Source organism: Trachypithecus francoisi, unplaced genomic scaffold (assembly GCF_009764315.1).
Source record: "Trachypithecus francoisi isolate TF-2019V2 unplaced genomic scaffold, Tfra_2.0 Lachesis_group12, whole genome shotgun sequence".
Lineage (NCBI taxonomy): Eukaryota > Metazoa > Chordata > Mammalia > Primates > Cercopithecidae > Trachypithecus > Trachypithecus francoisi.
Window position 1 is genome coordinate 108,089,089 of NW_022681457.1, and position 22,985 is coordinate 108,112,073.

The 22,985-nt window shown below is 59.7% G+C and overlaps 2 protein-coding genes across 13 annotated transcripts; one reads left to right on the plus strand and one right to left on the minus strand.

Annotated features, from left to right (window-relative positions):
• Window positions 1-215: 215 nt before the first annotated feature.
• Window positions 216-21,219, minus strand: CLCNKA (chloride voltage-gated channel Ka). Of its 7 annotated transcripts, XM_033228151.1 has the most exons (22): window positions 21,125-21,212; window positions 12,955-13,166; window positions 12,404-12,476; window positions 11,689-11,795; window positions 10,620-10,748; window positions 9,693-9,821; window positions 8,343-8,482; window positions 7,966-8,043; window positions 7,804-7,882; window positions 7,151-7,276; window positions 6,697-6,781; window positions 6,482-6,583; window positions 5,782-5,866; window positions 5,331-5,504; window positions 4,834-4,903; window positions 4,570-4,680; window positions 3,964-4,177; window positions 2,796-2,929; window positions 2,352-2,440; window positions 1,745-1,852; window positions 1,007-1,093; window positions 216-652 (listed from the first exon to the last, which is right to left on the minus strand). In XM_033228151.1, exons 4-22 carry the CDS (start codon window positions 11,786-11,788, stop codon window positions 605-607), a joined length of 2,088 nt encoding a protein of 695 aa, XP_033084042.1. In that variant the 5' UTR covers window positions 11,789-11,795; window positions 12,404-12,476; window positions 12,955-13,166; window positions 21,125-21,212; the 3' UTR covers window positions 216-604. The 7 variants fall into 7 exon arrangements, with proteins under 7 accessions (XP_033084042.1, XP_033084043.1, XP_033084045.1 ...); XM_033228152.1 differs by having other exon boundaries at window positions 1,745-1,849; window positions 12,404-13,166; window positions 21,125-21,213; XM_033228154.1 differs by having other exon boundaries at window positions 1,745-1,825; window positions 12,404-13,166.
• HSPB7 (heat shock protein family B (small) member 7) lies at window positions 15,167-20,398 on the plus strand. Of its 6 annotated transcripts, none has more exons than XM_033228158.1 (3): window positions 15,167-16,683; window positions 17,227-17,375; window positions 18,666-20,398. In XM_033228158.1, the coding sequence occupies exons 1-3, from the start codon at window positions 16,485-16,487 to the stop codon at window positions 18,843-18,845; spliced, it is 528 nt and encodes a 175-aa protein (XP_033084049.1). In that variant the 5' UTR covers window positions 15,167-16,484; the 3' UTR covers window positions 18,846-20,398. The 6 variants fall into 6 exon arrangements, with proteins under 6 accessions (XP_033084049.1, XP_033084050.1, XP_033084051.1 ...); XM_033228159.1 differs by having other exon boundaries at window positions 17,230-17,375; XM_033228160.1 differs by having other exon boundaries at window positions 17,242-17,375; window positions 18,666-20,396.
• Window positions 21,220-22,985: the final 1,766 nt, after the last annotated feature.

Sequence of the window (22,985 nt, forward strand, 5' to 3'; positions counted from 1 at the left end):
TCCTGTTAATCCATAAGGTCAAGCATCATAGATCTGGTGGGGGACCCTCTCTGCCTGACATCTCCCTGCCAAGAAGTGCAGCATGAGGAGGAGCCCAGGGACCTGAGCCTGCAGTGTCCATGTGACCATGGGAAACTCACTCTGGGCCAGCGCAGGTGAGGAGCTCCAGTCCCAGGTCAGCAACCTTGCAGCTGAGATGAGGGATGGACAGCGGCTCTGGGAACCAGCTTTATTTTTCTCTGGAGCCTCTCATTGGGAATCAGACAACCCCAGAGGGCATCTGTGCCTGCCCTTGGTGACAGTATACTCCAATCTCATTATTCATTAATTGGATGGCCAGTCACTGAGCACCTGGCAGACACTGGTTTTCCGTCATCTCACACTCAGCTCTGTCCAAGGTGGGATTTGTCTTTCAAGGCAGGAGCCATCGTCACACCCAGGATGAGCCATCTTCTTCCGGGCTAGGTTAGAGTTGTCTGTTATGCCAAGGAATGGAGCTGGGTTGGAGTGGGGGTAAGTGGTGGTGGGGGAAGAGAGGCAGGGTCTCAGCTCAACCTCAGTACCAGGGCAGCTGGGGTGTCCTGTTTCATCTTACTGGACTGGCTCACTTTGGGGCTGGTGGATTTGTCAGGTTGGAAATTGCTTTCTTCATCTAGAACAGAGAAAGGGGGAGGGGGCTGGAGGAGGGATGTAGAGGAGGTTGACAGGGCGGCACCAGCATTTTTAGTCCTCTAAGGGTGGTTTCTGGGTGAATAGTAGAGCCTGTGCCACCCCACTGCACAGATGGGATCACTGAGGCAGAGAGGGGCAGGCTGGCCACTGGCCAGGAAACAAGATAGGGGAGCCAGGACCAGTGGCCAATCTGGGCCAGGAAGGGGGACTCATCAGTATCCTCTGAATTCCCCCAGGTTTGGATGGGAGCATGCTAGTGTCCCACCCCCCCCCCCCTCTCCAGCCTTCTCAGGCATGGGTCCCCTGCTTTGTTCTGCCCCCGGGACCCCAGTACCTCCACCCAGGACACGCAGCCCACAGCTCTGCCCCGCGATGTCACGAAGAGGGACTGAAGGTTCAACAGCTTAAAGAGGTTGTGTGCCTGGATGGGGGATTGTTAGGAAACACTGGAGGGTAGAAGGCACCCAGGCCACCTTCTGGCCCACCCTGCCACGCCTCTGAGCCAGGAAGAGGGGCCGGGCCTGATGTGTGTGGGAGGCAAGAGAGCCAGGCCTGCAATGTCCAGTGTGGCCACTGGGGGATGCCAGAGTCCATGCAAGGGTCTGGGCGAGGCCGCAGGTGAACAGGACCCACTATTCAGCACCCTCCAGCAGCACAGAGTGAGCAGGGCCATCTCCAGGTTCCCTGTGGGCCTCTGCCCCTTCCCCGCCCATGTGCCAGGCTCTGTCTCAACTGGCTATATAATTTGTCCAAGATCATACAGGGGGAATGTGGTGGACCTGAAATTGAAACGCACGTGTGCCGTGGTGCAACTCCACTGTCTTTCTCCACCCAGAGACTTCCATTTGCCAAGCCCCCTACTTCCCTTGTCTCTCTGCATCATCCCTGCAACCCTGGCAGTGAGGGGCGACAGGGCAGGAGCTGCCCTGCCCAGACTGCTGATGAAGACACAGGCCCAGGAGGGGCAGGAAGTAGTATAAGGTGGGCAGGGCAGGTTGGGAGGGGAGGCTGGAGCCTGAGCTCTTGCCCTGCCCCAGGGGCCTCATGCGTCACACTCCCCAATATTTGTTACCTGGTGCATGGTGGTCTCTGAGAATAGCGTCAGGGTCACTGGTTCCGTGGGGCAGCCCCCAGCCAAGATGTCCTGGAGACACTGCTGGCTTTCTTGGCCTGGTCTCTGCTGGGGAAGATGTGACCTTGGGCCCCAGGGGAGAGTCCAGAGGGAGTCAGGGACGACCCTGAACCCCAACACATACACAACCAGGCAACCTGGGCCACCCAGGCGTAGAAGACTCATGGAGGATGCCCAAGGCTCGGTGGACTCCCCAAGGAACCACACTTGGGTCCTGGCTTTATGAGCTGTGGCTCAGCCAAGCAGGAGACTAGGGCTTGAGTGACACAGCATCCCACTTATTCATGAGGACAAGCATCATAGACCTGGTGGGAGACCCTCTCTCCCTACCATTTCCTTGCCAAGAAGTGCAGCATGAGGAGGAGCCCAGGGGCCTGAGCCTGCAGTGTCCACGTGACCATGGGAAACTCACTCTGGGCTAGGGTTGTGGGTGCAGGGCCGGCCTCCCCAGGATGCCTCTCTCAGACCACCTCTCCCTCAGGAGATCAGCGGGTCCCTCCCCTCCCATCCCTGCTGACCGATCCCCACGCCCCTCAGGAGTACCTACCTGGTGTCCTGGAGCCCAGGAAGTTGGCTCAGCCTGGAGGGCCTGCACCAGCTGGGCCCTCTGCACGATGCCCACCAGGATCTGGGACTCTGGCAAGTGGAGAGGGAGAGGTAGGAAGGCACATTACGAAGAAACAGGCCTGTAGGGAAGCTTCTGGAAGACCCTGGTGGTGTCCCCATGCTCCTACCCCAGCAGCTACCCAGGTGCCTTACAAGCACCCGGCTGACTCTCTTTAGACATGTCAACCACCCCAAGGGAGTGTGGCCATGATTTCCATTTTACTGATGAGGAAACTCAGTCTCACGTGAAGTGAATTGCCCAAGGTCACATGGTTGGTTGCTAAGTCACAGAGCCTGGATGCAGATCCTGTCTGCCTGACAGGTCCAAGAAGGAGGCAGAGGGCATCCCCCACCCCCGACTTCCTCCTCCCTTCCGGCTGGGCACCTGTGCTCTCCACCAGGGGATACTCGGCCACGTCTGTGGAGGTCACGACCTTGACCACCTCCTCCAGCGGCGTGTCCTTGGCCAGTGTGGTGATGCTGCGGTTCATGAAGTGCTCCACCCTCATGCGGTGGGAACTGCAGGCAGAGGGGCTGCCATCAGGTCCCGAAGTTGGGGATGTGAGACCCAGGCCGGCAGGAGGATCTTGGGGGAGCTTTGCTAGAACCGGGGACCCACGGCTCTGGAGTGTGGGCAGGGCCGGAGAGGTTCGTGGAATGAGGGATTCCTAGAACCCACGGTGAGAGGAAACCTGGGGACCACATTACTGATGGCCCCGTTCCTAATTCCCGGCCCCCTGGACCCCCATGTCCCCCAGACCAGCTCCACTTGGGTCTTGTCCCAGCTTGGGTCTGTCCCACACCCACAGAGCTGTGAGATGACGGAAAACCAGTATCTGCCAGGTGCTCAGTGACTGGCCATCACATTAATGGATAACAAGATTGGAGTACAGACCCAGCAGCCTTCCCTGCATAGCTCCATTTGATTATAAAAGGGTATGTCACCCCCAAGGAAAAACTTGGAAGTTTGGAAACCACTGGTATAAATAGCCCCGTTTTCCAGATGGGGAAACAGGTTCAGAGCAAGGCAGCAGCTTGCTTGTGTTTAGAGTGGGGCCTCCAGCTCAGGGACTCTCAGAGCCTCCTTGGTCTGCTTCTCTGGGGCCAGAAGCTGCTCTGGTCCTATCTGGTTGAGTGAGGACCTCAAAGCCCATTTCCATTCTCGTTCCACCTCCTACTCCCAAAGTCCCAGCAAGGACAGTAGAAGTGGGGAGAGGGGAGGAGACCTCTCAAATCTGGTGCCGACTCTCCGTGTCACCTGGAGCAAGACATGGCACCTCTCTGAGCCCCGGTTTCCTCAACCTGTACAGGGGGCAATACTCATCCTCCTGCTGTGGAGCCCTGCTGACCCCTAGACAGACACTGAGGCCACAAGGCCAACGACTTGCCCAAGGTCACTCGGGGCACTGGGGAGAATGGAGACCAGAGCACGGCTGTGTGTCAGCCCCTCCCAGCCCCCATGTCCAAGGTCATCTGTGGTGGCATTTCTCCACCCCCAGCCAAGCCCAAACACTGAGACCCCCTTCAGCCAGCCTGAGGTGCGCGCCGCTCACCCGATGTTGCGGCCCAGAATCCGTGGCAGGTATGGCAGCTTCTTGACAATGATGGTGCCATCGTAGAAGGAGGGCTGGCAGCTCTGTGCAATGGCGTTGGCTGCCAGCACCGCCATCAGCACGGGCAGTGCATGCACTATCTGGCCGGTCAGTTCAAAGGCCAGCAGCGCCGTGGAGATGGTGTGGGTCACAGCCCCTGAGAAGGCTGCAGCCCCTGCAGGGACAGAGCCACACAGTTTGGCTCAGGCCAGGAGCCAGGGGCCAGGGGCCAGGGGCCAGCCTCATGTGAGGGCATAACTAGCCTGGCTGTGGTCGGGGCCTAAGGCGGGAATTGTAAGAGGCCATAGCCTGGGCACTGTGAGAAGCACCACAAGGCCTGGGCTTGTGAGAAGAGAGGGATAAGGGAGGCCATGGGACTGGGGACAGGACAGGAGCCATGAGCGAGTGATGGGCCCCGGGGAATGGTGGGGCTCAGGAGGGACAGACCCCCATAATGGATGGGGGGTTCACTGGAGAACTCAGTGCCCTGGGGAACCATCAGCCAGTTCTCCAGGTCTAGCCCAGCCCCACGACATCGCCCACCCAGCAGGGCCCTGACCCACTCACCTGCCAGGGCATAGCCCCCAGGCATGATGGGATTGGTAACCCCTCCAGCCACGATGCCCTCAGGAAAGGCGACAGCTAGAGCCTCTCCCAAGAGGCGCCCGATGGCAGCTCCTGGTCAGACTTAGGGTGAGGGGAAGCCAGGCTGACCCGGCCCCCACAGCCCTCCATCCCTGAGGACCATCCTCAGTACCACCCGGGAAAAAGGTGAACCAGGATGCATGGCCCTGTCCCGAAACTCTCAGAACCTCAGGACCCCAGACTCACCAAGGATGAAGATGGGCATGAAATACCCGGCAGGCATGGGGATGGTGGTGGCCAGAATCAGCATCCAGAACTGCAGGAATGGGGAGCCCAGGGCAGAGGTTAAAGGCCGCTGAGCAAGGCATGGACAAGAGAAGACAGGACAGGGGACAGGGGAGCGTCCTAGAGAGAAAGAGGGTGCCCAGCCATGCGCCCACTGCCAGAGTCTGGCATTAGGGGAGGGTCCTCACCCTGAGAAATGCCCACTGTGTGCCTGGCACTGTGCCAGGTACATTCCTTTCTTCCTCCTCAGCCTTCCCAGGAACCACCCCACTTTAAAGATGGGAAGAGTGAGGCCCAGAGAGCTGAAGTCACTTGCCCAGGACCATGCAGTGGGCAGGAGACACATCAGGAAGTGTGGGTGGAAGGCCTGGGCTCCATGCCACCAGGTGCAGGGAGGCACCCCCTCCCCACCAGAGCTGGTCCTGGCTCTGTGCACATCTGGGGACCAGGGGGCCCACCTTCATAACCAGGAAGAAGGCAAGGGTCCCAAAGATGGTGAACCGCGGGTGGTACCATTCCCACCACAGGTGCTGGGGGTCGAGCTCCTCGGACCAGGGAGGGCTGGAGTTCTGGGTTATCAGTGCCCAGGAATGGTTGTCGAACAGCGAGTCCAGATGCTGCTTCATGGACAGCTGTGGTGGGGCAGTTGGGAACTGGACTTGAGGGGCCCCGAGTGGCAGGCCCCAGCCACCCCCGCACCGCCTGACCCTGCCTGGAATCCTCCTCTGCCACTTCCCAGCAGGGGGCCTTGGGCAGGGCTCTGACCTCCCGGAGCTATGGTCTCCTTATCTGTAGAATGATGCCCAGGTGTTGCCCCTGTGGGGTGCTGAGGGGATTACGTGAGACACATGTAAAGGGGAAAACAAATGGGGGTTCCCACTCCTGCCACCCCCACTCAGGGCCCCTTACCCGAGAAGCTAGGAAGCGGCCCACACCGGGCGGGTAGGTGATGGAGGCGAGAACCAAGGTAGCCAGGGCCGAGTATACAGGCTTGCTGTGGGGGGTGGGTGAGCTCTAGGGCTGGCCCTGCCTTTCCCACATCCCAAGGAGAGGGAAGCAGGGCCTGGCCCAGGCAGCAGCAGAGCAAGGACTGGGGAGGAGGAAGGGCGGGAGCAGGGAACATGGCCCCCTCCAGGGGGTGGAGCCCATGAGGTGAGCCCCTCACTACTGGGTATGACTGAGGTCAGAGGAATCACACAGGAGATTAAGAGGAGAATTGGGGCAGAGGCAGGCTGGGAGGGAGGAGAGAGTGGGCTGTGCCGGGGCAGGCCATGTGCATCTCGGGGCAGGAGGGCTGGCCAATGCTAAGGCCAACACCAGGGGCCACACAAGATTTGAAGGGGCAAGGGTTTAAGGCTCAGTGAGGGGGTAGGGGTTTGCTGAGAGAGTGTAGACTGAAGGAGGGATGGGAGTTCAATGGGGGGTTCGTAGCCCAGTAAGGAAGGGGGGACAGTGACCATGGGGACTTGGAGAGGGGTGATAGGTGCTCCATGGGCTAGGGAAGGATTTAGGGGCTCAGTTGGAGGATGGGGGTGGGGCTTTCTACATAAGGTTTGGAGTCCACAAGGGGCTCGCTGAGAGGTCCCCAGCCCCTAGGCCCGGAGCCTACCTGGTAGCCAGCAGTTTGGAGCTGAACCGATTGTTCTTGATGAAGCTGAGGAAGGTTCGCTGACAGAAGAGGTAAGCACAGCTCAGGACGCCACAGATGCCACTGGGGGGGTGGAGGGAGGTAAGACCAGAGCCTGACCCCAGTGCCAGGGGTCGCAGTCCAGGCCTGGGGTGAATGCTATACTGGACTCTCAGGAGCCCAAGGCACCCACTCACCCCAGTGCCACAAAAAAGAAGATCTCTGGCAGGTCGAAGGGAACGTCCACCCGGAAACTGGTCTTGTAGAGGGAGGTGATGGTCTCTGGGGAAGGAGAGCGGTGGGGAGCCGAGATGGCGCTCCCACCCCACCCAAACACAAGTCCCAGACTAACAGTCCAGGGTGGAGCGGGTGCCAGGTCCTGACCCGGAATGTGTGTCCTGGCATTCCAGGCCCCCACAACCAGGCTCCTGCCTCCCTACCCAGCCTCATCCCTTCTACCCTCAGGGCTCCTGTCCTTCATGTTCAGCACAGGTCAGCCCCTTCTATCCTCCCAGAGAGGTGGGAACAGGGAGGAGGAAAAAGAGGGAGAGAGAGGGAAGAGGAGAGCAAGGGGTGTACACAGCGGGGAAGGGAGGGCCCCTCGCCCCAGCACCCAGGTAGGGCCAGGGTCAGGCAGCCCAGGGGGCTCACCCTGCTCGCTGTTGAAGACCGCCAGGAGCCGGAACATGAAAGCCCCGCAGGTGGCCGCAAAGAAGCCCCTCCAGTAATCCCAGACAGAGAAGTGGGAAGACATGACCTCAATGCTGAACAGGACGCCTGGGGGCGACGCTGATCTCAGGTGGGCCCCCCACCCCCACCCACCTGTGGCTGTAGGGCCCCCTCCCCATGTCACCTCCTCCCTGACCCATCTGTCCTGCTCTCCTACAGCCTGGACAGGGACAGACAGGAGGGGAGGGCAGGGCATGGGCCCTGGGCTGGGAGGAGCCCGCTGCCCAGTGACCCGTCCAACCTGGAATGCAGGTGTGCGTCCTCTCACTATCGGGTGGGAACTGTTTGATTCCCATTTTACAGAGGAAGAAGCTGGACTCAGAGAGGCCAAGGGGCCAGTGGATTTCAAACCCAAGTCTATGTAATGTTACCCTGAAGCCTCTCAGCTCTACCCAACCATGCCCCCCACTACCCGCCCCCGCCGCCTCCGGGGGTGGCTATACCCAAGGCGGGGCCGAAGTAAGAACTAGAATGAGACCCACCCCCTCCTCCAGGCTCTCAGCTGGGCCGAGAGAACCCAGGGTGTGAGGGGAGGAGCTTGAGGGACCTGGGGGCGGGGCATGAGGGGGTCTCACCGCTGAAGGGAGCTCCAAAGACTGTGGCCACGCCCACTGCCGCTGCTGCCACCAGCATTTCGTTTTGCTTGCTTTTGTTCTGGGGGATCCGAGTCCGGGGTTCAGCGTCAGCCCCCTCCCTCCCCACTCCCAGTCCTCCAAGGAAGCCCCCGAGTCCCTAACCTCAGGCTCTCCGATGGTCCTGGTGCGCACACGGCCCAGGTAGGCAGCCATCATCACAGACAGGTGCACGAAAGGGCCCTGCAGAGGGAAAGGTGGGCCCAGGGCCCAGGTGAGGGCAGCACAGACAGCCTCATCCAGAGGCAGCTTGGCTTCCCCACCACACCCCGTCCTCCCTCTCTCCAACCCCCAGGGCTGTCCTCAGATGGCTTTTGTAACACTCCGGGGACCTGTCCTGGCTCTTCCCCCAAGACTGAGCTCCCTGAAGGCAACCACTGGCCTGAGTCTGCTCTGATCCAGCTTTGGTGGGGTGATGGGGGACAGGCTGGGGCAGGGTTGGGTGGGTGGGGTGGCTGGGGTGCCCTCACCCCTGCCCATACCACTTTGCCCAGGAAGAGGGTGCTGCCAGTGGCCAGCGTGCAGGAGAGGCCCACCACCTTGGCCCCAAAGTTCTTGATATCCAGGTAGTCCTCCAAGATCACACCCGCCAACATGGTCTTCAGCTCCGGGATTCCAGAACCTTAGCCAGAGAGGACAGGAACAAGAAGGGGACAATCTCTAGATTAAAACTCTCGGCTGGGAGCAGTGGCTCACGCCTGTAATCCCAGCACTTTGGGAGGCCAAGGCGGCCGATCATGAGGTCAGGAGTTTGAGACCAGCCTTGCCAACGTGGTGAAACCCCATCTCTACTAAAGACACAAAAGATTAGCTGGGCATGGTGGCAGGTGCCTGTAATCCCAGCTACTCGGGAGGCTGAGGCAGGACAATCACTTGAACTTGGGAGGCGGAGGTTGCAGTGAGCTGAGATCGTGCCATTGCACTCCAGCCTGGGCAACAAGAGCGAAACTCCATCTCAAAAACAAACAAACTCTCAACACTCTACCCGCACGGAGTTTTCACATTAGGTTTTTTTTTTTTCCTTTGAGACAAGGTATCACTCTGTTGTCCAGGCTGAAATGTAGTGGTTTGACCTTGGCTCATTATAGCCCTGAACTCCTCAGGCTCAAAAGTGATCCTCCCACCTTAGCCTCCCAAGTAGCTGGGACTAGAGGCAGGCACCGCCATACCTGGCTAACTTTTTGTTGTGGTGGTTTTTTTTTTTTTTGTCATTTTTTTTAGAGGCGGGGCTTCACCATATTGTCCAACTTGGTCTTAAACACCTGGGATCAAGTGATCCACCCACCTCCCGAAGTGCTGGGATTATAGACTGTTACTGCACCTGGCCCTATTATGATCACACAGGACCCTCAGAGGTTAGGATGCATAAACTCATTTTGCAGATTTGGATGCCAGAGTCAGAGAGAGAATGCGAGTTATCCATGTTCCTCCCACCGGGCCTGGCAGATGGCTGTGTCAGGATGGGGGAGCCCTGAACAGATTCTCAGGCCACCACTGAGTGAGTCTGGAGCTCCCTCTGCTGGCCTGGAGCTGGAGGCAGGGCTGAGCGCCTGGGGGAGCTGTGTCTCCTCCACGGGCCCCTTCCTGGCACCAGCACAGGCCCCGCAGTGGAATCTCCTTCCAAGAAGCCCTTGGAAAGCCAGTGGAGCCAGCAGTGACCCAAAGGTCAAGATCTGGCCTTCTTGCTGTGTGCCTTCGGGCAAGCAACATGACTCTTCTGGGCCTTTGCCTGTGACATGAGGCTGCTGCTTCCCGACTCCCCCTGTCAGAAGCCCCCTGGGATCTGAGAAGGTTTTGGCCAGCGGGGACTGGCGTGGTGACCGTGGACTCACCTCCAGAGGAGGGCGTGATGCTCTGGGAGAAGCCCGAGGAGAAAGAGACGAGGGCCACAGGGTACACAGTCCAGGAGAGATACCGGAGCAGGTGGCTGTCCCCAATCTCCCGGTACAGCCACTCGTGCGCTGCGGACAGCTGCGTATCAGGGAGGCACCCACAGCCTCTGCAGCCCTCGGGGCCAGACACTGTGGTGCCCACTTACTGACCAGTCAATGGAGTCATGAAGAGGGAAGACCCAGGCCACCCAGTGAGGGGAAGACCCCCAAGAAGAGACAGGAGTATGACCCTGGGTCCATATCCCAGGTTTACCACTGCCTAGCTGAGTGACCTCGGCCAAGCCACTCAGCCTCTCTGAGCCTGTTTCCCCATCGGTCAACTGGGCTAGTGATGGGCTCTCCCTCAGGCTCACTGAAGACTAAAGAGAACTAAATGACCCAGGTGTGAAGCACCAAACACCATAGCAGCTCCTGCTTCCGGCAGCTGAGGGTCTCCAGAGAAAGTGCCTTAGACCCTTCCTGCCTCACACTCCCTCTTCCATGGAGGCCTCAGGGTGGAGGCAGGCTGCTGAGGGAGCAGGGGGAAGGCTCCAAGTTTGGTGATCTAGGCATGTGTCCCCACTCCTGCCCCAGGCATGGAGGAGGGAAGGAGAAGGAACAGGGTGGCTGGAAGACGAGGCAGAGAGCTCAGAGGAGGAAGGGCTCTTGGGAACATTCAGGCCTCTCTCCCTTGTGCAAATGAGATGACTGAGGCCCAGAGAGGGGCAGGAGCCTCCCCAGGATCACAGAGCAAGTCAGGAGTGGAGCCAGAGCCCTCCCCGCACCCAGATCTCTCCCTGCACCACTGCACCTGGCGGCCCATCTGGCATCCGCAGAACGTGCTTAGAATCCCTTGGCCCAGAGCAGCACCTGCCAGGGAAGAGTTACCTCGGACCACACGCCCGATGGCAAAGTTCATGGCATAGCTGACCAGGGCCATGAGCACCCCGAGGGTCATCAGGAAGTACCAGTCCTCGCCCAGGCGGAACAGCTTCTGCTTTAGCCACTCCAGGCCACCTGGGGCAGGGCATCGGAGTCCCAGCTTATGTTGGGGCAGGGGCACAGACAGTCCCTTTCCTGGAGGTCTGCTTGGCTCCAGGCAAAGAGGACCCTGATAGTAGAATCTGGGGTAGTCCTGAAGGACCCTGCCTCACACTGGGGGCTGGGCAGAATTTGTGGTGGGTGACAGTGGTGGCACAGTGGGTGCCAGGCCTGTTGCTCCTGCCGGAAGGCCTTTGACCTGTCCACCCTCCCCATCCCTGCCTGTACTTGGAGGTTCCTGGGGGACAGGGAGTGTGGAGGAGGCTGGCAGCTACAGCTTTCACCTGTATCCCCGCAGGGTCCGTAGCTTAGAGAGCACCAGGGTCTAGCAGACTCCTGCGTGTCCCAGGGCCTGTGGCACAGGTATCCTCTGGGTCCACAGCAATGCCCCTGGCCAGCTGGCTACCAGCCCAGCCTGGGAGCTAGCCCTCACTGGCTGTGGGCACCAGCCCCTGGGGCTGCACTTAGCCTCCTTCTGGAGTTCCTACTTGCTCTGCCCTGTAGCTGAGGGGACAGTCAGGTCTCAAAGTAAACAAGGCACATGGGGCTCCAAGGAAAGGTACCAAGTGCAGGTTGCCCCAACCCCTTCCTGTGGCCCCAGCTGTCCCAGCAGCTAACCCCCACGTCCCCTCACTGGCACAGGTAGGTGAGGGAGAGGCCTGGGTGGAGGATGGGCACAGTGACCAGGCCTTGGGCTATATCTCCCGAAAGGCAGAGGGTAGATGCCGGGCCCATATGACCCACAGACAGTGGGACAGGCAGACCCCTTCTCTCCCTGCCACCCAGGAGACTTTGGGCAGTGAGGTCTTGGACAAATGCCAGGAGGAGGGAGGCTCCTGGGCAGGGAGGTGGGGTGGGAGCCGGGCAGGAGTGATGTCCTGAGTGGTCCTCCCGGGGAAGAGGACCTGGCTCTCACCTCGGACGCCTCGGCGGATGCGGGGACAGGGGCCCCACAGCTCCTGCAGAGTCACAGGGTCCCCTGAGGAGCCCTCACGCAACCCCACCAACTCCTCCATCAGGCCCCTGGGGAAGCAGATGGAGGGACCGGGTGAGCTGCTGCAAGTTCTCACGCTGCCTCTAGGCCCTTCCAGTGCTCTCCCCACCAAATCAAGAGGAAGGATTGTGCTTTCGTGTGTGTGTGTGTGTGTGTGAAGTTATCACACTAGGTCTGTGTGTGCCCTCATCCCTGAGGTTCCATCACTGAGGGTGTGTACCTGTGTGTGTCATTTTGTGGGATGGGGGTGGGATTCCTAGGTGTCCCCCTGTGTCTAGCAGCAGACTGGGCACAGGCCAGAGCCTAAGCCCTGCTCAGAGCCTCTTCCCCTTCTGTGGCCGCTGCTCCCACCCTTCTGGGTCGCTTGGCACTTCCACTGCTGGAATCAGTCTCTGCCCAGGGCTGTGACTCTCTCACTGCAGAGTCCCATGGATGGCTCTGACTCTCCCTCCCCATCTCGGAGCACCCTCCTCTCTCCCCAACAGCTCAGGCCACAGAGGCAGGAAAACCCCAGGACCAGAAGGAGGCCTCTGCAAAGCCAAAGTGAGGTGCTGGCTCCTGCCCCTACCATCCTCTCTGCCCTGCCTGCCTGGCCCTGCCAGGTTCATGCCCCAGTCCATGCCCAGAGACCCCTCACCTGTCCGTCCTCCTGCTGTGGCTGAACAGGCCCTCCTCTCACCAAGCCTCCTTTGCTCCCAGCTCCAGTGCACCTGGACAGGTGTGTGCTCCACCAAGCATCATTCTCTCCCCGCCACCCCCACCCTCTCCCCCCGGCCCGGGGTTTACAGTGGAGATTAAAAATGTCCTTGACAAACCAACCAGAACTGTGGAGGCCAGAGCCATGCAGGGCAGAGCTGCCAAGAGGGAGGGGAGCCGGAGCCTCTCCACCCACCACAGCGGCACAGAGGGTGGTGCCCGGCTGTCCTCAGGCTCCTGGGTGCTGCTGGACAGGGGCTGGGGAGAGGGAGCTCACACACACAGCAGGACAGCGAGGGGCCATCTGCCAGGGCTGAGGCTCAGGGCTCAGGAGTCTCAGAACTGGACATGGAAGGTTTGGAAAAGCACAGAGGGAGAGGCGAGGAGGCTGGGCAGGGAAGGAGAAGGCAGGCCGGCAAAGGTGAGTGGGGTCAGCATGACCACAGCCCCCTGTGTGCCAGGTAGAGAGTCAGCCTTCCCCAGATTAATTACCCTGAGTGCTCACGGAAATCCCACGAGGCAGGCAGTGTGATCCTGTTGTAGAGAAATGGCGTCTCAGGGAGGCGAGGCTGCCTGTGCAAGATCACAGAGGCCGAGGCAGAACCGGGATTTGGAGGTTTGCCTGGCTCCAAAGCCTGCAGGCTGTGCCGCACGGTCCTGTCCTGATGACCCATCTTGTCCAGGGCTGGCGAGGAGGCCGACACCTGGGGCAAGGCAGTGAATTGGGGTCAGGAACTTGGACTTGATCCTTGTGTCCAGACCCTCCAGGCTCAGGAAATGCCTCTCAAAGCACACGTCCAAGAGCCAGCGGCTCTGTCTGGGGACTTCTGGGTAATTCCACAGTTTGTCCCACTCCAACAGAGGATGGGAGCACAGGTGTGAGGGGACACGGCGAGGAACAAGCACATGCTACGTGTCAGGAGCTTCCAATCTGCAACTCAAATCTTTCTTCCCGCACCCTGTGAATGGGGAGAGCATCGCCATTTTGTAGATGATCAGAGAGTTGAGTCACTCATCCCAGGTCACACAGCAGAGGCTGAACCCAGCCCTCCACTGTGCAACTCTTTCCCTGCCCGAATCTCCTCCAGCTCCTGAGGCTGAACCAGGGCAATGGTTTGGGCACAGAACAGAAGAGTTGAGTCTGATGCCACTTTGGGCAAGAGGCTGGAGACAATTGCCTCCACTCCCACCAGAGAAAGCCACTCTCTGAAGCTTATGATGGCCCTTGAATGATTGTTAAAATCTGGGACCATGGGCTACCTACCCTCTGCCCCTAGATGCCAGGCAAGTCAAATCAAAATTGAAGATGTGTGTTGTGGGAGGTGGGATGGGGGTTGCTGCTCTGTACGGACTCGAGCCCGCCTTCACCTTGGCCACCCCGACCTGTTGACTCTGCACAGCACCAGAACTGGCTGCCCTATCGACATCCCGATCCCCAGTGTCTGGTCTGGGGCAGCTGCTGGCTACAGTCCCACAGCCGGCACTGCGTATCCACATCCGACCTCACCCCCAGCCCTGTGAGCACCAGGAGGCCGAGAAGAGGGCAGCCAGGGGGCGCAGCAGGATGACAGGTTTGAAGCCAGCACAGCTCTGCTGACCCTAACTCCTTCATCAACTAGAGCCTCAGTTTCCTCTTCTGCCCGATGAGGTGAGCCTGGAAACAGGGGCCTGTCTCTGCCTTATTCATCTCTGAGTCCTTCAAAGCCTAGAACAGTTCCCAGCACCTATTTATAGCACGGTTTCAATGAATATCTGCTGAGTGATGAGGGCTTCATCACTGGCCTGTGAGCTGGCTGTGTGGGGAGCTGATGGGAAGAGATGTGAAGTCTCTTCTCCAGATCCCAAATCAAAATCCTCAGGTCCAAAGAAAGGTCCGTGTTTGTGAAAAGCCCCCCTGGGTGACTGGGATTCAAAGGACTACATCATCTTTGTTGCTTCTTCTGTCCCTGTGATCTGAAGGTAGAGGCAGGGGAATGGCCTTGATGACCTTTTGAGGTCCCTCTGGGCCAGTGAAGCCAGAGGACCAAGTATTTGTGTGGGTGATGCCTCGGGAAGTGGGGAAAAGGGGAGGAGGGATGGTGGGCGGGGTGGGTAACGGGATCTGACATCCAGGGGCAGTGACTCAGGCCCTCAGCACCATGACAGTGTGTCTGCATTTAGCCACCGGCTCCTGTTTCCCTGGCGAGCAGCAGGCTCTGGGCCCCCCACCCCGCCCCACCCTCTCTCCATCTCACCTCAGTGCTGGTGGCTTCCCAGTGGCCCTAGAAACCCCTCAGCCAGGCTGGGTGTCACAGGCCCCGACACGGGCAGGAAACTCTGCCAGGGGTGACAGGCCCTGTTGCTCCAGCAACCAGCCTGGCCCACCACTGTGCCCTGTGCCCTGCTCTGCTTCCACTCCACATACCACTAGCACCGCTAAGACCCCTGTAGAAGGAGCCCTCCAGGATGAAGCTCCAGACTGGGTTGTAGGGGGCTCTGATAAAACAAGAAACTGCCCATCTTCAGAAACCTTCAATCTAATAGGGAGACAGGTGAACCCTTGCCCCCGTGGGAACAGCCAGTTGGATAGGGAAGAAGAGACACAGCAGAGAGTCACAGCACACAGGAAGACCATGTCACACTGCCAGGTGCTGTGGGAGGACTAAGACAGTCAGTGCTGGGGGCATCTGGACTGGGTGTGGGCCCATGTGAGCAGGAGCAGTCAGAGAGGCCTCCCTCTGGGAGGAGGCATTGGAGCTGATCTGGGATGGTAGGGCCGGATCGGAGAGGACAGCAGAGGCCCTGAACTGCAACCTGGGCAGAGCAGAGGGCCTGGCTGCCTCTCAGAATGGCCTCCACCCTGGCCCAGTGCAAGGTCAGTCCTGGCTTTGCTGAGCAAGCAGGTGGGTAGGGAGGGGCTTCTCTGGCTCTTCTGGGCCAGCCTGTCTCCATAGGCATATGTTTAAACCACCTCAGCCTCTGAAGGGCTTTGGGTCCAACACACCTGGGTTCGAATCCCAGCTCTGCCACTTATGCAAGTGCGGGCTCTGCCCTTTCCAAGAGGCTTCACTTCCCCTGCATAACATGGGAAGAGCGCCTCCACCCTCCCAGCTGTGCGGGGATCAAACGGGGCCACACTTAGACAGCTTGCAGCCAGGAGCCTGTGCCCGGAAGGCACTCCAGAAGTCAGGGCTAGAATAATTGTCTTCCGGAATTCTCTTTAACCTCTGACTGAAATCCCACCTAAGGCAGTCGCAGGCATCACCTCTGACACAGGGTGGAGCAGACAGTTGTCAGAAACACATTCTAGACCTTTAAGGAGAAAGCTGCCGGCTTTGTCCTCTTGGGGCCTCTACATGTTCTGAGAGTCAGAGGGGGTGCAGGTACAGAATCCAGGTCCCCGTGGGGGCTGGCAGGGGACAGCTGCACATTCTCCACCCCCTGGCAGGGCTCAACCTTTCCTTAGAGATGGGCTGTGAAAGTTGTCTGCCTTGAGGGAAGGAACTCCTGACGTCACACAGCAGTGGTGCTTCCGCCTACCCCGTCCCCAAGGAGCCTGCACACTGATGGGGGAGGCACAGCCATGGAGGAGAACCAGAGTCTCGTGGGGAGGCACAGTCCTCAGGAGCCCCCAGGCTGATGGGGGAAACAAAACACACAAGAAACCCCAAACTTGCAAGGTTCTGGGGCAGGCACCGAGGTCCAGGTGGCAAGGAGACAGGATCCAGCCCTGTGCAATGGTGAGGAGGCCCCTGGGGCTGCTGTGGTCGGCCTGGAATGTCAGGCTGTGAGCTCAGCCCTCTCGGCCTGCGTGTGTCGGGCTGTCAGCAGGGCCGGCGCACGGGAGAAGATTTCCAGCCCCCTCTGGGCCATGGAGAGGCCTAAATTTAGCTAGTAGACAAGGGGCTGGCCCCAAGCCCAGGGACAGTCGGCCTTATAAAGCGGCCGCAGTCGGGGCCCGGCATGCTCCCCCAGAGGCCTGTGCCCACACCCTCTCCTGTCCAGCCCTTGCCCGCCTGGGCAGGGCCCGGCGCTGCCCGTGGATGAGCCACAGGACCTCTTCCACCTTCCGAGCGGAGAGAAGTTTCCATTCCTCCTCCTCTTCCTCGTCCTCTTCCACCTCTTCCTCGGCCTCCCGTGCCCTCCCGGCCCAGGACCCACCCATGGAGAAGGCCCTGAGCATGTTTTCCGATGACTTTGGCAGCTTCATGCGGCCCCACTCGGAGCCCCTGGCCTTCCCAGGCAAGTGATCCGGGCCCTGAGGGGAGGGGAGGCACACAGGGAGGGGACATCTGCTCCAGGGCGCCACTGAATAGGCTGTGGCTGCCGGTCGGCCTGGAACAGGTGCTGCACAGCCTGCAGCCATGTGTGGCCACCAAGACAGATGTGGCCACAGGGACAGATGTGGCCATGAAAACAGGTGGGCCTCTAAGGAACAGTCGTGGCCCCGGGGGTTGGACATGGTTCCATGGCCACCCATGCTCTGGAACCGCAGCCAATCCCAGCTGGAGCCCTGGAGGGCTGGACGGGGTGAGGAGTGGGAGGCAGCCCCCAGGCTCCAGGCCTGGGGTGGGGTTGTTACAGATCTAGCCTCATATACACACACACTGTGCTGGGTGAGGCCCCACCCCCACCCCAGAAAAGGTGGGCTGTAGGAATGAGGAGGAGCTTAGGGAGAAACAGCTCGGGGGGAGGTAGGGCCTGGGGGAGCCGCCCCTTGCCCCAAGAAAAGGAGCTGGAATCCCCGGATCTGCATGCAAGGCCTGCTCCATGCCTCACTCACAGCAGCCCACCCCACAGCCCGCCCCGGGGCGCCAGGCAACATCAAGACCCTTGGAGACGTCTATGAGTTTGCAGTGGATGTAAGGGACTTCTCACCTGAAGACATCATTGTCACCACCTCCAACAACCACATCGAGGTGCGAGCTGAGAAGGTGAGCACCCCACCCCCCCCAACGCTGCCCAAATTCGCTCCTGGCTCCAATGCCTCCTACTGCCCCTTCCCATCCTCGGACCCCAGACCCTGGCCAGTGTCCCTTCCCCACCCAAACACCCCCAGGGCTAATTGAAGGGCTTGTCCCTGCAGCCCATGGCCATGGGGCCCCTCACTGCCTCTCTTTGCACCAGGGTTCCCAGATCCTTTCTTCCAGGGTCCTGGGCAGCTGAGGGAGCCTCCGGGGAATGGGAGAGGGATGGAGGGATGTGGGCAGAGGGAGCCTGAGGTGGGGGGGGCTTGAGGGTGGGAGACGACGGGTGTGAGATGGTGATGGCAGAGTGAGGACAGCTCCTCTGTAGAGGGTGGATGCGGGTAGGTGGGGAACTCACCTGGTCTGTGGGGGAGGGGTTTCTCCATGTGACACACCTCAAGCCCTCTTCCTCCCACAGCCAGAGATCCATCCCCCATCTTGGGACTCCTAAATTAGGCCCAAGGCTGGGCAGGGACGCTGCAGTTTAGGGTCACACACACTCCAAACCACACACACCATCTGCCCACAGGTCTCAGGGTCACTGGGTCTCTAGGGTGTCTGAGTCTGAACTTGGAGGAGGCACTGGGGCCTCCACCCTGGGGAGGGCATGGCCAGGCCTGAAGAGGGGCGTTGCCCAGGAACAGCCACGGCTGCCAGGAGAGAGGAGAGGACCTGCCCCAGGCTCCCCCTAAGCCCCCAAGGGCTGGCTTCCTCCCCTCCACATTTAAGGGTGGACTCCTGGGCGTCCCTGTCAGGGATGCCATGGACTGGGGGCACCAGGACCCGCGGGCAGCACGTGCCAGCCCTGCCACCCCCAACAGTGACTCAGCCGCCCCAAACTCCCCTGGACACTATGTGCTGGCAGAGTTGCGGGGGAGGGGCCAGCACTCAGCCCTGGTGGGCAGATGCCCAATGTGTCTGGGGATCCAGGAAGGCACGGCTCTCCTCTGTCATCTCTGCGTTCCCCACGAGCCCCAGATGCTGAGCCACTGCCATGGAGCCGCCTCTCTCTCCAAGCCTCACCTCTTCCCCATGCCCCTTGCCTGTCCCTTAGAGCTACTGGAGCTCCGCGGAGCACCTCTGCGACGTCCCTGCAGAGCCCTCGGCCTGTGGCCATCACCACCCTGGGCAGCCCCTCCGCACCTGAGGGCAGAGCCCCTCGGCATGTGGGGCCTGGCTGCAGTTAGAATAGGGAGAAGAGGGCTGTAGCAGGACAGGGATTAGCGCAGCCTGCCTGACGGGTCACCCCTTCCCCAGCTGGCGGCTGACGGCACTGTCATGAACACCTTCGCTCACAAGTGCCAGCTGCCGGAGGACGTGGACCCGACGTCAGTGACCTCAGCTCTGCGGGAGGACGGCAGCCTCACCATCCGGGCACGGCGTCACCCGCATACAGAACACGTCCAGCAGACCTTCCGGACAGAGATCAAAATCTGAGGGCCTCTCCCTTCCCTTTCCCTGTCCCCCTGCCCCACGCCTGCCAGCAAAGCCTTCCTAAGCCCATTACAACAGCCCCAGGACATCTCAGCCCAGGTTCCAGCCCCGATGCTCCCCAGACCCCAGGTGGACCATCCTCCCAAACTAGGGCCCTCTACTCTACCCAGAGCAGGCCAGGGACTCCCTGGCCTGCCCAGATTTCAGATATGGCCTCCCCCACTTAATCCAGAGTACAGGGGCTGGGATTGGGGAAGGAAGATCTAAAGAACCCGTGGTGGGTAAGGGGAATGGGACCAGCAGGACACCTGGGCAAGCTCTGCAGGACAGACAGACAGAAAAACCCTCTGATCTATGAAGTCTCTGCAGGGCAAGGGGACCAGGGACCTGGAACTCCCTTGGCTAAGGGAAGTGGGAGAGACAGAGGGAAGGTCACAGGCAGGGGTGCCTATCTAAGTGGAACTAACGCCCGAGGGCTTAGCAAGGCCAAGAGGAGACAGTCGTGCTGGTAAACTTCCCCTCTGCCGGCCTCCAAGCCCCACGCCAGCGAGCAGGCTGCCTGCCCACCCTGTGCCCCCAGCCAGCTGGCTGTGCCAGGGCAGAGCCACGCCACATCTGTATATAGATGGGGTTTTTCCAATACAGCTGGTTCGTGATAAACTGCATGAAAGTCCTGCCTTCCCATGCCTGCTGGGGCCTCCAGGCAAGGCCACGTGGGGTTGGGGGCGGGGCTGGTCCTTCTCCCTCCCACAGGCCTGTGTTCCTGCGGCTGCTCCCATGCAGACAGGGTCACCTAACAGAGATGGAAGCCAGGGCATGGATGGAGTTTTGGGTCCTCAAGGTTGGACCCCAGCTTCTTGCCACTTTCCCCTCCTATTAGTCGCCTCCCCATTCATCCCCCTCTTTAATCTATGAATCTATAGGCTCGGTGTGTGTAACACACACACCTATCGTCCTTCGAATACTCAGCATTACCATTGGTTGAGGCCAAATTCAGAGCTTTCTCAAATCAGATTTACAATCTCCATTTTCATCAATGGGGAAACAACGCTGAGCCACTGAGTGCCCGACTTCGTCGCTGAAGGTTAGATCTGAACCCAGGGTGTCAACAGCTGCTCTCAATTCCCCATCTCTGGGCACTGAGGAGTATTTCCCCTCATTCTACCTCTCTAGGGCTATGCACCCCTCCCCACATCTTCCAGCTGGGGGATGGGGGGAGTCATAGGAAAAGCCCCCATCTCCCATCTGGTATAGGGATATTCCATCAGCCTTAACCCTGGGAATGCCTGCTGCCCCCGGTGACTCTTGGCTTCATCTCCCACATACAGAAGCAGGGTGGAGGGGAGGGGTGAGGAGTGGGTCTCAGTTAGCAGCAGTCCCCAGGGCAAGTGGCAAGCCAGCCTCCTCCCTCCGTGCCTCTCTGATCAGTGTGCCTTAGGGTGGCCTCTCACTCCCACCACTCTGGGCCCCTTGGGGGAGGACTGGGGAGGGGTCTGTGGGAGAGCCCTGACGCTGGAACCTGTATACACAATAAAGGACAGTCTCACAGACTTCTGGAGGCCGCCTGCCTGGAGTTCTCTAACTTAGGACAGGGCTGGAAACCCCGAGAAACAGACACTCCTTCTTTGAGATTTGGGGGTGGGGGTTGTAGCTCAAGTTAAAGCTGAAGACCTCACAAAATATGGGTGTTCCTCGACCTCTTCCGTGAACTCCCCAGACACCCCTGGGCAGGAACCCCAGGATTGTTTCTGGAAAACCCTTGCAACAGCCTCTCTTCCAACTGCCTGCCCTTCCCTTTTCATTATTTCTTTCCTTCCAGAGATATTTACTGTCCTGCTATGTGGGGGGCACTGTGCCAAGCACTGTCTCTTCCCAGGCGCAGGGACGCAAAGGTGGGCAGGCGAATCTTGAAGCCCTTCCTGTACCTAATGGGGATTCTGAGGCCCAGAGAGGCTGAGTGACTGGCCCAGGGTCACACAGCCCCAGAGGCAAAGCCAGCTGGAACTTGGTGGGGGATGTCCTGGCTGGTTCAGGGAGCCTGGGGAGGGGAGCACTCCAGAGGGGTCCCCCACCCCTCACATCCCCAGGCGTGCTCACCAGCGCAGCTCCACCGGCTGCGGTCAGGAGGAGGGGAGGGGATCAGAGGGGGCGCGGTATTTCCAGTCTCCATGACTCACTGATTCCACTGAGCTATTTGCAGCCCCGACACTCATTGGCGCGATGTTGGGGGAGGAGCCAGCCTGGTTCCCCCTCCCGCGCCCCCCACCTGGGGTCAGGCTCACCTTGGCGTATCGATCCCAGAGAGCCCTCCCTTGGCCAGCCCGTGCTAGGAAAGGAGGCAGCTTCCCAAGTGGTCAATGGGGCCGAAACCCCCGCCAGCCCCCAGCAGCCTCCCCCCTACCCTGAGACAGCAGTTTGCGAGGATGAGGACAGCTCAGGCGACCAAGCAGCCGCTGGGCCGCTGGGGCACGTCGGGTCTGAAGGAGCCCTTGGCCGCCAGCCCGACCAAGGTGACCCTGCGGCAGGGGAGGGCGGGTCGGCCGCCGGGCTTTCGCCGGCTCCGCCCCCTGGGCGCCCAGACTGGCAGCCGCGCTTTGTCTCCCAGCGCCCCCAACCTCCTTCCAGGCTAAATATAGGCCTGGCTGCAGGCGCTGCGCCCCGCCCCCACCCGGAAGAGTAATTATAGGCGCCCCATTCATTGAGCAACTAGTGTGTGCCAGGCGCGCTGCTGATTCCCACAAGAGTCCTGCAAAGCAGGTTACTATGATTAACGGTGTGCCGAGGACACGGACCATTAGCGAGGTCAGGCAACTGGCCCAAGGTCACCCAGCCTGGAGGTGGCACGGTTGGGATGTGAATCCTTGCTATGGCTCTGGAAAGCCCTCTGCTGGGTCAACCTGGATCAGTCGCCACCACCAATGGGCCGAGACAGCTCCCCTCCTCCTACCCTGGCAGCCCCCACATGGAAAGGTGATTCTTGCATCTTGTAGCTTTGGGGGTGAGCCCGGGCAGGAGGTAGGGGAAACTGAAAAGACGCAGCTCTCTGGGGCTGGAGACCTTTGAGAAAGTCCGGGTCAGGTAATACCAGAGACTGGGACGGGCAGAGAGGACCTAGAAGGTTTCCTCACTCTGAAGGCCTAGCCCAGGCCAAAGGCCTCCTCCTCCAGGAAGCCCTCGAAAGCCAGAGCACAAAGAGCCCAGGCAGATGTTCAAAGCCCCTTCCTAACTGAGTTTGAGTTGTCTTCAAACTCAGATGGAAGTAGCACATGCTCAGGAAGCTGAGGTGAGAGGATTGCTTGAGCCAAAGGTTTAGAGACCAGCCTGGGCAACATGACAAGAGCCCGTCTCTACACAAAATATGAAAATTAGCTGGTATGGTGACATGCACCTGTGGCCCCAGCTACTCAGGAGGCTGAAGTGGGAGGATCGCTGGAGCCCAGGAGATGGAGGCTTCAGCGAGCCGTGATCACACCACTGCACTCCATCTTGGGTGACACAGTGAGACCCCGACTCAAATAAAATAAAATAAAAAATGGCCGGGTGCGGTGGCTCACTCCTGCATTCCCAGCACTTTGGGAGGAGGGTGCTGAGGAGGGTGGATTGCCTGAGCTAGTACTCGATAAATACAAAGCCTCCCCGTACCCGCGCCTGTGTGGATCGAGCCTCCTCGACGAGCACCGCCCCCTGTGCTGCGGCACCCGGTCCCATCGACCGCCCAAGGGCTGAGAAGTGCGGGCCCACGGCGCGCGCCTGGCAGGCAGCTCCGCCTTCAGTCCCGGTGCCGGATTCACTGGGTGATGCCAGGTGGGCTCCTGAGTCTAGCAGGGACTGGGAGAACCTTTATGTCTAGCTAAGGGATTGTAAATACACCAATCAGTACTCTGTATCTAGCTCAAAGTTTGTAAATACACCAATCAGTACTCTGTGTGTAGCTCAAGGTTTGTAAATGCACCAATCAGTGCTCTGTATCTAGCTAATCTAGTGGGGACTTGGAGAACTTTTCTGTCTAGCACTCTGTGTCTAGCTACAGGATTCTAAACGCATCAATCAGCACTCTGTGTCTAGCTCAGGGATTGTAAACCCACCAATCAGCACTCTGTCAAAACGGGCCAATCAGCTCTCTGTAAAATTGACCAATCAACT

Coding starts and splice junctions, on each gene's coding strand:
- CLCNKA (XM_033228151.1), bottom strand. CDS start 11,788: ATGGAGGAGTTGGTGGGGTTGCGTGAGGGCTCCTCAGGGGACCCTGTG. Junction 5,505..5,781: donor GCCGCTTCCTAGCTTCTCGG/GTAAGGGGCCCT, acceptor GCCCCACCACAG/CTGTCCATGAAGCAGCATCT. Junction 2,930..3,963: donor ATTCTGGGCCGCAACATCGG/GTGAGCGGCGCG, acceptor CTCTGCCTGCAG/TTCCCACCGCATGAGGGTGG.
- HSPB7 (XM_033228158.1), top strand. CDS start 16,485: ATGAGCCACAGGACCTCTTCCACCTTCCGAGCGGAGAGAAGTTTCCAT. Junction 16,684..17,226: donor GGAGCCCCTGGCCTTCCCAG/GCAAGTGATCCG, acceptor CCTCACTCACAG/CAGCCCACCCCACAGCCCGC. Junction 17,376..18,665: donor TCGAGGTGCGAGCTGAGAAG/GTGAGCACCCCA, acceptor CCCCTTCCCCAG/CTGGCGGCTGACGGCACTGT.